The 13,335-nt window shown below is 44.7% G+C and overlaps 1 protein-coding gene across 1 annotated transcript in view; it reads left to right on the forward strand.

Moving 5' to 3' along the window:
* fut8b (fucosyltransferase 8b (alpha (1,6) fucosyltransferase)) overlaps nucleotides 1-13,335 on the forward strand; it is an 87,038-nt gene that overhangs the window by 36,813 nt on the left and 36,890 nt on the right. Inside the window, exon 2 of the mRNA XM_046372286.1 lies at nucleotides 6,780-7,406. Within this exon, the coding sequence (XP_046228242.1) occupies nucleotides 7,204-7,406 (203 nt within the window). The 5' untranslated portion in view covers nucleotides 6,780-7,203. The remainder of the gene's footprint in view (nucleotides 1-6,779; nucleotides 7,407-13,335) is intronic.

Raw genomic sequence — 13,335 nt, forward strand, 5'->3', positions numbered from 1 at the left:
GGTCACCACAGGCCCCCTTCCACCCTCCAACATTGGCCCCACTTCTCCAGCTCATCCCTGGCACCCCAGGGCATGAAAGGTCAGCCGTCATTGGGACTCATTACGAGGAACAGAAACTGGAACAGACAAGGAAGTGTCTGCGTGTGTGTCTGTGTGTGTGGATCCAAGCAGCAATATAGCTCAAGGTAGATGAATAGCACAGACCTTGAGCTTCCCCTTTTCTGTTTCTCGCAAATGCTAGTGGCAGTCAGCGGCCTTTGTAGCGCACTGTCTGGCTTTCACAGGAGATTATATTTCTGAACACCGCTGAACACAAAGTAAATGATCAATTTGAAATGATGCTTAGTTCCACAATTTCTCTGCAACCGTTCTATCGCCGAATAAACACTCACTGAGACTCTCTCCCGCACGCTGACACATAATGTCCTGCGTGTATCACGCTCTGGGCACAATGCATTCAGCTGCTTGAATGGCACTGACTCTTGCTCTTTTCCCTTCTCTCTCAAACACGCTCGCACGTACGCCGTTGCAGAGCCAGTTCATCACCCTCACTGACACGGTGAATTTACAATGCTGTCCTTGACCACGACTGAGCCCCAAGATCCACCTTCACTCATCAGGAGACAGATTGGGCTGGCAGGTGGAGCCCCCACCCAAGCCCACGTTTTTATTTGGACATAAAAAGCAATAAAACACAGGAATGATTGGTGCTTTTTACTGCTAATCATATGTCCCTCTGTCCCAATTAAAAACTTGTTTGCATAAACTGAAAGCACAAACAGGCCACACCCACCCCACCCCCGTCGGGCTGATCAGATGTATTTGTCCCACTGACTTTGTGTGTGTGGGTGCCTATCTTTGTGTCACCGTGTGAGTGCACGTGCGTGTGTGAGGGCGCGTGCACATGCATCCTGCTGTCAGCGAATTCTCCACAGAGATAACCTTGAAGGAGAGGCTGTGTACTTCGTTCTGATACTGAATGCCAAGCTGCAGCGAGCTCAGCGGTCGCATGGCTAGAACTTCTCTGAGACCTTTAGCCACTTGTGCAAGACTTAATCCCAAAGTTGCAATGAGGTGGGCTGCCTTCAGTGCTCAAGTGGCGTCCCTGCTCAAATAGCTGGCGCTCAGTGAAGGGGGTGTTTCGCTCTGTGAATACACAACACTCTTCGAGGAAAGCTGGCAGATATTTGACTTTTATACCCTGTGGTAACCTTGTCAAAATTATGCCATGTGCACAGTACAGTGTACATATATGGTGTGTACTACTGTAAGTTTCCATGAGGTCAAGTACAATCAATGCAGCTGTGCTGGTGTAATACTTAATTGGTGTAAGTTTGATTAAACATAATTTAGGAATGTGCAGCATTTGATTTGATGTTGTATTTTGGCACAGGCATCAGATTTTGTTGCCGAAATTTGTAATTGACAAATTCCACAAAACCAACTCACATGCAGGCAACCTTGGGCTTTTGGGACCCCTTGAGATCTGGGGGCAGCCACATTCAGAAACCATTTTGCATGTCTAAAATTAAAACCTGCTAAATGTCAGAATGGCAGGTCTGATATAATTTCTTTTTAGATTTTTTTTAAGTATCAGTCAGCTTTTTAAAAAACCAAATGTATTTTACTTGTATAACCTCCCTCACAGGGTGTTAAAACCACCAAATTCCCACAAACAGTTCTGAGGACATGACCTCGCTGTGCTGTCTATGAGCTACAGGCCTTTGCTATCTATCTGTTCTTTTCTTTTTTGCTCACACTTTTTCCAGTGCCAGGCTTTCTGTCTGCCATTTAGCCCGAGTTAATGGACTCTTCCACGTTCAGCTTAGAAATGTTTTGAAATAAACAACAGCTCATGAAATATTTAGCACTTTCCTATATGTATTTGCGTGTGTGAGTGCAGTTGGGCCTACCCGACTGAGCCGACAGACCCCCACGCACTCGCTCATGGGTAAACGCATGCATATAAAATGCCAGGTGCGCCCCAAAAATCTCTGCATCTCGGCTTTGAGTCAACCGAGAAAAGGAGCGCTGTGAGTGGAGGACTCTGCCGCTGAGGCACACGATTGCTGATATTCATATTGCTGGAAAAAAAATTGCAGTCACACTCAAACATTTAATGTCATGTTTTTGTTTTTGTCGCAAATGGCAGGAAACAAGGGAGCAAACATTTCAGGCTAGAATCCCTCCTGAAACATTCGTGTTGTTTGTCGTGATTACATTATGATTTTTATTCTGTTTCTGTTATATCCACTGCTGTGTCGGGTCTTTGTTTCTGTGTTCCTGACACTAGTGAGAGCCATTCCCTGGGGAACTGGGGTAGAGGCTGAAGGGTCACTGGACTGAACCTCCAGACCAGCTGAGAAAATAGCCAGAAAACCTGCTCAGTGGCCGATTGTGGGAAACTGTCGCTGCACCAGGCAGCTATCAGGTGGAAATGAGTGTAACTTTATGGCTATAAAGAAGGCCTTTTCTCAAGAACAGCTTGCTCAGCAAACCATCTCAGGGTAAATAATGGTCAAAAGTTGCTGCTAGAGTTGATTTGATATTTCTCTCGCTGCTTTTCTGTAGTCCAAACACCTACAAGCTGCTCCCTCCCCTTTTTCTCATAACCTGACACTGAGAATCAGACAACTCAAATCAAACTGGTCATATGCTAGGATTGGAAAATCTCAACATTAGTTTATTTCATCAATTTTGACAGTATAAGCAAATAAATAAATGCAGATCCTGTCCACTCACTGGTCACATTCAGCCTCCTCTGTGAAATAGATACAGTATTTCTACATCACAGCCATAGATGTGAAGCAGCTTTTTCACTTCATTTTTCACATTGCCGTCCCATTAATGCCATATGTATTTCTTTCTGATCTCCTCCTACCTTCAGACACACTCATCATATTTCTGCCAACATGCCACACGCTATAACATGTACCACATCTTGCTTCATATCCTTAGATGATGCCCCCTTCCAGTTGTCCCCTAGCTAGAGTGGCCGTAATGGTGTAATATGTAATAGAAGCCGTCCTCAGCTGAGCCTCCATGCATAATTCAGTGGTGGACCTCATCGCGGTGCTTATTGCCTGGAGACTGGCGCGCTGATAGATGACCTCTGCTGCAGCCTGAGTCACGTTGAAGATTAACCAGCAGGACTGAAAACAGGTCATCTCTGCTGACCCCTCAGGCTCCGGCATGTTGCTGAAGCACAGGGGCGTTTTGTGACAGGGCCGACAGTCCGCTCCACTGCACCACGTGTATCGCTGCAGCCCTTCCCTCTCCAATGCCGTGACAGCAAGGTGAAGGGCATTGTGGGAGAATGATAACATTTGGGGAGCGAGTGTGCAGGTGGAAAAGACAAGTGGTTCCATTTATTAAGACAAGTAAAGTCAAGTCGAGAGGTTTTTTTATTATCATTTCAGCTGTTTACAGTAGTACAATGAGCAATGAAATGAGACAACGTTCCTCCAGGGACCAGGTGCTACACTGCACGACAATACACGAGAAGTTAAATACGACCTGTACTTTCACTTATTCCTTCCATTCTATTAAAAAGGGAGGAGAACTGTACATTTAAAAGGAAACATTGATATTTGCTTTTGCGCAGAGTAACGATGACCTCGTAATCATTTTCCACTTTACTTGGAGGACGATCGGGGATGGGGCTTGGTGGAATAAAGCAGAATAAAAAAAGAGACACTACATGCCCAACTTCTCTAAAATCCCACTGTCAGCATATCTGTCACACAGTCCAACTTAGAAATGATTGTGCCACAGTAGGGAAGCTTTATATATTTATTTAGCTGACATTATTATAATTTCCATTATTTATGTAGCCCCCTGTTCGTGGCGACTCAAGGGCAGATGTGAGAGGTTTGAGAAAATGCAAAAATCTTCAGGGCTCGGCACCCTGCTATATCAGTGGTGGAATATTACATTGCGAGATCTTCATCAGTGGAATAAATTATAGTAGAGTATCATTTTCTCTTTAATCAGGCCACATTCTGCTGACACAGGACTCATTTGATGTCTCCTCATTCTTTTAGTTATAAAACACAGCAGTCTGAGACTATTCAAAGAGGGACCTTGAGTGAGTTTCTCTTTTCCTTTGCCACTTCACATCACAGCGAAGGCTAAGCTGAAAAGCCTGTTGAAAAGAATCTCTTAAACCTTCTTCGCTCATTTTCTGATGGCTTTAATTTCTAAACAGAATTAACCAATAATTCAAGTAGGTTTTGTAGAGTACATATCTAACAATGTCTGCTGAGCGCTTTCAGTATTTAATTGCAAACAGCTGATCTGAGGTGCTGTTATCTAACCTCTATACAACGTGTGCTCCTGTGTGACCAAATTAGCTCACACCGTTCTACAACCTAGACAAGTGTGAATTTGCTTTTGATCTTTATGGTGCTTTACTTGGTCTTTTATATCTGATTATGCTGATAATTTTTCATTTAAAAAAAATGATGGTTGCTTTGCATTTTAAGGCATTTAAAAGGAGTCCCCTGCTATTTGGTATTGCATGATAAAGTTGGGGGGCTTGCATCAGATAAATTTAAAAAAGCATTAAAGCAGAAGAGGGGGATATATCCCAACATTTAGTCTCTAGGATGAAAGAAAAGCTGAATCCTATAATTCCATTAATGTAAAGCCATAGAATTTTCATATCTTTCCTGCCTATTAAACGCCCTCTTTATAGGGATGTAAGAAAATATTGATACACTTGAGTATTGTGATGTTTTGTTTTGTCATATTGATTATCTAAAACACAGTTTCGCTCTGATTAATAGTTAACATGCGACACAAGCTCATTTAATTTTTGCTTATAAAGGCAATCTTATATGCTGTACTCAGCATATACAATACAAATATACAATATGAGCTTCCCCTCAACCAATCTCCAATCCTGCTTGTTTGACTGCTTTCATTTTAATATTTTTATTAAATAACATTTTGAATGCAGGACTTGCTTGTAACAGAGTATTTGTGCTGTGTGGTATTAGTACATTTGTTTAAATAAGTGATCTGAATACTTCCTCCCCCACTGGTCCCGTGTTGGCCATTAACCACAACAATTTTAATGTTAATTTCCCCATAGTTCAATTAATACACAATTAGCATTTTACTAATTTAGCTTGACTTTTAGGTATAACTGGTACAACCAGCTAGAAGCACTATCTCCATAAAGCAGTTGCCTGAGTCATCCAACAGTTTTATATTTATCAGTTTTAGTCTACTGAACACAAACCTCATTATGGCTCCTCAAACACAGTGACAAGGGTTTTTGTAGCCCGCCTTTTAGTAAAGTCCCAGTCGTGCATTAGCTGGTGGAGTGCTACTCTCTCGCAGCTCTTATTTTCCATAATAAAACACAGCTCAGCACATCCTTGTGCTGCATGCATAAAGAGGAGCCACCCTCGTGCCAGCCTAGGTTAGTCACAACAGGAGCACCGGCAGGGAGGGAATGTCTGCACAGATTTCATTAATCCCACATCATTCAATAAGAAATGAAGGAGAATAGTTTGCCCCTCATTGTTTCAGTGATCTCAGCTGCTTTATTCTGGGCAGCTTGCACCAGTGAAGCATGAAGAGTCTCTATGGTATTACAGCATGGCACCATTTATGTCCTACTTATCAACTATGCTGCCATGGTAAACATGATGAGCTACTGTTAACCTACTTCTGTGCTGCCAGGCGAACCCCAGCAGGAACACTTTCCTCTGTCTTGAATGCTCACAGGCAGAAGCACCAGAGACGCTTCCGTGTGTCAATCAAGCCCACCCCACCACCAACACCACTCACATAAAATCTAAGATGTTTGGCATTATTCCAGCACACCGTGGTACATAGTCAGAGATGATGGCACACACACACACACACACACACTGTCAGTCTTCATCCCATCACACGACTACTCTCAGTTGTGTGGCAGGGCTTTGTTGGGGAGTTGACAGCGAAGGTTGCTTCATAAACCCGGCACGCGTCCATCTCCGTCTCCCCCGCTGCTTTGGGATGAAGGGAAGTGATGATCCAGGGATTTTTTCCTCCCTCTGCTACACTGAGCTCACCATATCACCTTGACAATGTTGCACTGTTGTCATGGGGGTTATGGGGATGGCAACGGGCACCTGGGAGGGAGGAAAACGCTCTGGGAGAACATTGTGGGATTTAGCTGCCTCAAAACAAATCCATTAACTGTCAGGCTTAGTCGTGTTTTAACTAAGAGTGAGGGGAGTGGGTGTGCGGTAGGCTGTGGTTGAGGAATGTGGTATGGAGTGCTGAGGAAATAAAAGATGTATTCTCAGTTGTGTGATGGCGTGTTTGTGTGTTAGAGGGAGCTTTTAAGAGAATATACAAGTATGTGTGTGTGTATGTGTGTAATGTGCCAGCAGGCAGCACGTGGAAAGTGGAACATCCCTGTCCTGCCTCGGCAGCAATGCAGCATAGTTCAGGAGCTGCACATCACTAAGTAAATGCAAATTGCAGTGTCATGCTGATCAATCCTGTAGGCTGCTGAGACAGGGTTATGACCAGTCTGCAGTGTCTGTATCTGTTCTGTCCATCCAGTTCTCTGTGTCTCTTTCTATGTGGCACCATACGAGTCATGGCTTGTGTTTTACTCCCCTCTTCACAAGTATTTGTCTGTTGAGCTGGCTTGCTGGCCCAGCTCTTCGGTGATCTTAATTTGCTTCTGTTTGACCAACAAGCTCATAAAGTATTTGTGAGACAAAATGGTGTACAAGAAGCTCAACTGACTGCTATCTCTGTCCTTTTTTCTACAGGACACAACGCAAATAAAAGAGTCCCGTGGGACAGGAAGACGGTGTGGAACAAGCTGGTCAACACGGAGCTGTGCGGACGGGAGAGGACACTAATCAGGCCATCAGAACACACATTGATTCTGCCAGCCATGCTTTAGCACGCACAAGAAAGGCTGGTTGATCGCTGGACAAGCACCTGCTGCCTTTTCTTATACTCTCCTGGGCCACAAACGCACGCACCTCCCTCCCATCTGTCTTTTTACTGAAGACCATCCATGCAAAAATGCCGATGCCAACGTTGGTGCTGTGGCACTTGTGGTGACGGGGCACAGAGTGTGTGAGTGTGTGTGTGCGCGCGTGTGTGCACACGTCCGGCAGGCAGGCCGGTGGGTTGGTGGGTGTACAGGCTCACCAAGAGGCGATTTCGGGTGGGTGAGGTGGAACCATGCGGCCCTGGGCGGGTTCATGGCGTTGGATTACCCTGGTGCTGTTGGCCTGGGGCACGCTCCTCTTCTATATCGGCGGTCACCTGGTGAGAGACAGTGAGCACCCGGAGCGGTCCAGCCGGGAGCTCTCCAAAATCCTGGCCAAGCTAGAGCGACTCAAGCAGCAGAATGAAGACCTGCGGCGCATGGCCGAATCGCTCAGGTAACAAGATGCTTCTAGAACTCAGCCGACTTTTTCTTAAAATAGCTGTGTTTACACACACACTAGTATGCCGTTGATGTGGTTGTGAAATCATATCCTAGTTTCAGAAACCCACATAAGTCATTACCAGGCTTTGAGAAACCCGAATGTGCTAGCTGAAGTACTGGAACCAATATATGACCTATAAACACCCTGTTCAGATTTCTGGTCATTGCCTGCCATATGAGTCCTCAACTCAGTTACGTAGTACTAGTGAGTCAGGAAAACAAACCAAAAAAAAGTTATGATAAGCAATATAATAATCAAAAATGAAAGTCTGACACAACACTGATAATGGAGAGAATAAAGTGTTTTAGTGCCCTTGGTTTCCATTACTGCTCATTAAACAGAGGAGCCAAATCCAGCAGAGTGGTGAATGCATCAGAGTTCAGGCAGCCAGAACCGCTGACGTGACTCAGTCAACACAGAGATGAAAAAAGTGCTCTGCTGTATGTGAATGGACATACAGAACCTGCGTGTAAAAACAAAAGTTTTCAACATCACAGCCCACATGTGACCAAAGACCAACAATCAGCGTATTAGTGTTCGAGTAAACATAATTAATGAAAGATAAGCAGAGTATTTCAGAAACAAACCTCACTCACAGTATGAGCTCATCACATAATCATCAGCTCAACATATTTTTATTCTTGGCTCTGGCAAGACAGCAAGAATCTTTCTGAATATCCACATGAGTAGCAAGGTGGATAGTTTAGCAGTTTTGATTTGTATTTGCAGGGCAGGGCAATTTGATGTTGGATCAAATTTCGAGTGCTTTGGTAAAATGCATCAGTTCCCTTGGTCTGAGATTTTTCACATAGTTGAGCAAACAAATGCAGTGCTCTCCTTTTGCTTGTCTGGTCAGTATAATTTTGTTTTTGAAGTGAGAAAAAAATGGTGCAATGCATCATTCCCTAAAGTTTCTGCAAAAACCTGCAATTAAGTACAGCCTCTAACTCCCTGGCAGTCCAATCAGAGTAATTTTGCAAACTCCAGAAAGTGGCATTGAGATTGTTGTTGTTGTTTTATTAATTTTAGTTTTACCTGAAAAGTTAATCAGCACCTGATTAAATCAGCATCTTTTACTGCATCCACTTAAACAAATGTTGCTGCAAAGTTTGATCAAAAGCTGATCAGTGGTGTCGGAGATGCTGTGTGTGACAGACAGATGGATAGACTGTCACACACCTCACCGGATTTCATTGTGGTATTTTGGCGGACTGCAGCACATTGTACGAGCCCATTTAACCACACAGCATCATTCACACGTTCAAGCTGTGTAACAGAGAGACAGATGGTTCTGCTCTTACCTCTGCATGCCGACAGTGTTTCTCTGTACACATTAACAGTGGGTCTGTACATTGATGTCTACTTCCATGGTTGTGCATGCGTGTGAAAGGAAGGCAGTGGCGGTGTAGGACACACTTGTGTGCGCCATATTAACAGAGAACCCGAGCTTCAGATGCTGAAATTGCTGCTCATCTGTGATATTCCAATTCACTTTGATGCAGGGCCCTCATCAGTGCACACAAACATAAAAACACGTTGCTTCAGACAGCTGGTCCCTGATTAAATCCCTTGCTTTTGTAATTATTCAAAATTGGCTCAAACACAAAGGTGGAATTCACGGCATAAAAAAAACAAGTGCTGCTTTCAGTCGACCAGTGTCCAGATGGGTCCCCGACACACTGCACGCTTGTTGCTTGTTATTGAGTTCTGTTGTTGATCTGGGGCCGAAGCCTCCACAGTTGTTTACTGGGGCAGCGCTACAGTGCCTTCTCAAGTCCCTCTAAGCTTCAGCTAAGTATCCAGCACAGCAAGCCAAAAGCAGGCAACTGGCTTGCTGAGGTTAAGCTTTGTGAGTTATCGACAGGGACAGGGATTGGTTCGTCCTCTGTTCAGTTTTGCGTCCTTCTGTGTGTGTGTGTGTGTGTGTGGGGGCAGTGGTCAGATACAGACCCAGGAGGGAACTCCACTACTCCCTCATCCTGTAGTGTCTCTTAGCCTTATATTAGAGCATAATGGTTTCAAAGTGGCTGTTAGTAAACTGCCCATCATTCCTGCCACGGCTCCTCCCTTCTCTGTCCATCTCCTCCTCCTCCTGTTCCTCGTTTCACTCCCCCTCCACCTCCCCCCTCCTCCTCCTCCTCCTGCCTCACTCCACTACCTAAGTGCTGACGGAGGCATGGCACTGAGCCAGTCTCCAGGCAGCAGGTTGTCACAGACTGACTGACTATGTAACAACTCACTAGCTCACTGATCGACCAGCTCAGATGCATGCCCAACCCACTCAGCCGACGTTCTGGAGATTTGGATGGAGAACATGACTCTCTGAATGTTGTGTAAGAACCAGGTCTTTGCGGATGTCCCGCTGACGGTAATAAGACAGGTTTCATTCGAACCACCTAACCTCCGCATTAGTGTATTCGGTTTTTTATGAGTGGCCTCAGAGAGATTCAAACCCATAAAACTGACATTATTACACCTTTGTGTTGTGTTGCTGCGTGGAAGAACATTCGCTGCATTGCGATTGATTTATAGTTCAGAGTAGGATTTAACTTTGTTAGTGCCATCACACCACAGCAGCACTAGATGGATGTGTAGTGCATTATTGGGCAGCGTTGTGCATTCATTATCTACCTGAAGGGATCTTGTTTACATTGTTCATTCATTTTATGATAGAGAGGGATAGTCATGCTGAAGCAGTTTGCACGGAATATCGATTTCCTTGATCGCAAATTGCACGTTTGTGTGGCATCACTGAAAGGATGACGATAGTTATTCAGCCTGCTCGTTCAGTGTTTTACCTGCTTTTCAGCTCTGGGTTTTTTTTTGTTTGTTTTTTTTGTTTTTTTGAATGGAATAGTCCTGTGAAATGAATAAAGCTATCAATCAATGCTCAAGATTCAAATTAGTATCACCTGGCTGGCCTACAGATTCAGTCCAGTGATTCGGTTATTCAGGCCATTCCTCAGTGATTTGAGTGACAGGCAGCGTGCCAACCTACCAATCACCCAACAGCGTTAATGAGAGGTGAGCACGAGGTCGAGTCGCTCAGCCCGTCTGGCTCCGCCCTCTCTGCAGCTGTCAGTCACCTCAGGCACGAAGCCACAGCCCCTGCAGAGACAATGACAAGCGCCAGCCTGATGGTGTGGCATCAGAGGGAGCGAGGGGTGAGAGTGACAGCTGGGCTGAGCGATGAGGACCTGATCGATCCCCTAGGCGTGCCAACAGAGAGGAATGGAGGCTGGGAGGGGGGTGATGCAGAGGAGGGGAGCATGATGGATGGTATGAGGAGTGTGCTAAGTAAAGAGCAGCAAGGAGGAAATGGGAAATGAGGACATTTCACTAAAATCTGATTCACAAATGGTACTGTTTGGGTGCCTCATTTGGGCCCCTATCTTTTAAGCACGCTGAAACTGTAACGTAATGATGTGGCGAAGCTTCTGTCCGCTCATTTTCAAGGAGACGGTGAAAAGACTCATTTATCCTGTAATGGTCTTAACCCAGTACGGCCCAACCAAACAGATGCCGCTGCCGCTTCCAGACCTGAACTCCCATCGACCCGGCTGCCGCTCAGGGACGTTGGGGACGAGGGACGGGCCGCTACCACACACACACACTAGTCCCATTGTGGGAGCGGCCTGTGGTCAGGACATCTCTGTCAAGTAGGGCGCAGAGTGGAGCTGGCTCGCTTTGGATGTACTGAGGAGTCAAAGCATGTGAATGCACCATTCAGAATCAGTTTTCATGGAATTACACTCTTTGAGTCAGCAGACAAAACGTGGATACAGCAAAGGAAGGAGACTTTAAAACAAGATCAACTGATTTGGCACAGCGTAGAAGGATACGCAACAGACACACACATCTTCTTTAGTACGCATACAACACAGTAGAGTCAGAGAATATTTATTTGCGTGGCATTGTTCACATTTGTTGTTATCTCTCCAAAAATGTCTTTCAAACTGATTATGAGCAGTAGTAGCGAGTTTGCCTGCTAACACCAGACAATGTATTTGTAGTATGTTTACTTGCTGCATACTTTCAGCAACCACTTTCTCTGGTTTATTAGTTTGACTTATTGGAGTCAAGTGGTTTTGCTTAACGCATTCCCGGGAAATGCTGGAACATGTCAGTCCAGTGTCTGATGCATCACAGTGTAGTAATGCACATGTTACACACACACGGATGTTTATATGCAGAGAATAGGAGCTGTAGGTTCTTATCGTCCTTATTGAAGTTTTAGCTTGACGCTCGTCTGACTCTCTTGCATCAACAGGCTCCAAAAAATAAATCCACGAATCCACTTCTTGATTTTAACTGTTTACTTGAAAACTTAAAGCAACATTACAAAACATAAAATATGTCCACAAAATTAAGACTTGCAGGCGTTAAGATAAAAAACGAGAGCGAAAGCAAGAGCGAGAACGAGGTCAAAAAAACTATTTCACTCCAATCTTCCTTTCCTAGTCCAACTGACCCCGCTCCCATGGCAACCAAGGTCACATTCACCCCACTGGTGGTTCCCCTAAATGTCAAAATAAAAGCGCTCTCTTACCAATATACATCACTGAAATGCACATATGTAAATAGTATTTACATCTTTTTCCAATCATGAAATTACAAATTATATTTCTTATTTATAAATTTGTATCTTTTACATGAAAACTATTTTAACTAAAATAAACTGCATTTAGGCTCCTACATTACCGGCCCCTAATTGTTATCAATGCCTTGAAACAATTACTCAAATTTAAATCAAAGGAGCCTAATAACACACTCTTTGTATTATCTAACTTTAAGCTCACGTAAGTCAAAACTAAATAACATTTGAAGTACAGCACACAACTTTATCACACTATCACCAATGAAAAGGATATGTGAAAGTCCATTAATCAGTCTCTGACTCTTGCAGCAGGCACAGCTTGGTTACTGGGCGCAAGAGCTCGTTGGTCCGGGTCTTGACCTTCACCTGCCGAACGATACCTCTCCGATCTGGAAAAACTTCTGTGATCCTTCCAAGCGGCCAGGAGTTTCTAGGAGATGTGTCGTCGACAATCAGCACCACGTCACCGACGCAGAAGTTTCTCTCCAGCGTTATCCATCGTTGGCGCTCTTGTAGTTGCATGAGGTATTCCCTGCACCAGCGCTTCCAGAATATGTCCGAAAGGTATTGAACCTGCTTCCATCTTCGATTTGTATACTGATCGTCTTTGCTGAACACTCCTGGAGGCAGCTCAGGCTTGACTTTCAGTAACAGAAGGTGATTAGGGGTTAAGGCCTCTAAATCATTGATGTCAGAAGACGCCCTGGTAATGGGCCTACTGTTTATGATGGCCTCCGCTTCGCACAACAAAGTGTGTAGGCTTTCCTCATCCATGACTTGCTCTTTTACTGTGGCGTTCAGAATCTTTCTCACCGAGCGGATGAGCCGCTCCCAGGTTCCTCCGTGGTGGGAACCTGTCGGAGGGTTGAAGTGCCACTGTACACCTTTCTGTTGTAGGTGCCTCTCAATCTTGTTGGTGTTCCATTCACTTATCATTTTCCTCATTTCACTTTCGGCTGCTCTGAAGTTCGTCCCGTTGTCTGAATACATTTCTCTGACTTGTCCTCTTCTTGCTATGAATCTTCTAATTGCGTTCAAGCATGCATCAGTGTCAAGCGAGGACGCAACTTCCAAGTGCACTGCTCGAACAGCAAGACACGTAAAAATGACACCGTATCTCTTTACATGTCCTCTTCCTCTTTTCACCAGGAATGGGCCGAAATAATCAACGCCAACTCGCGTGAATGGAGGATCATCAGGCAGAACTCTGCATGTTGGTAAATCTGCCATGAGTTGTTTGCCAGCTGTGCCATGCAGCTTCTTGCAGCTGATGCACTTAGACAA

Source organism: Scatophagus argus, chromosome 19 (assembly GCF_020382885.2).
Source record: "Scatophagus argus isolate fScaArg1 chromosome 19, fScaArg1.pri, whole genome shotgun sequence".
Classification (NCBI taxonomy): Eukaryota; Metazoa; Chordata; class Actinopteri; family Scatophagidae; genus Scatophagus; species Scatophagus argus.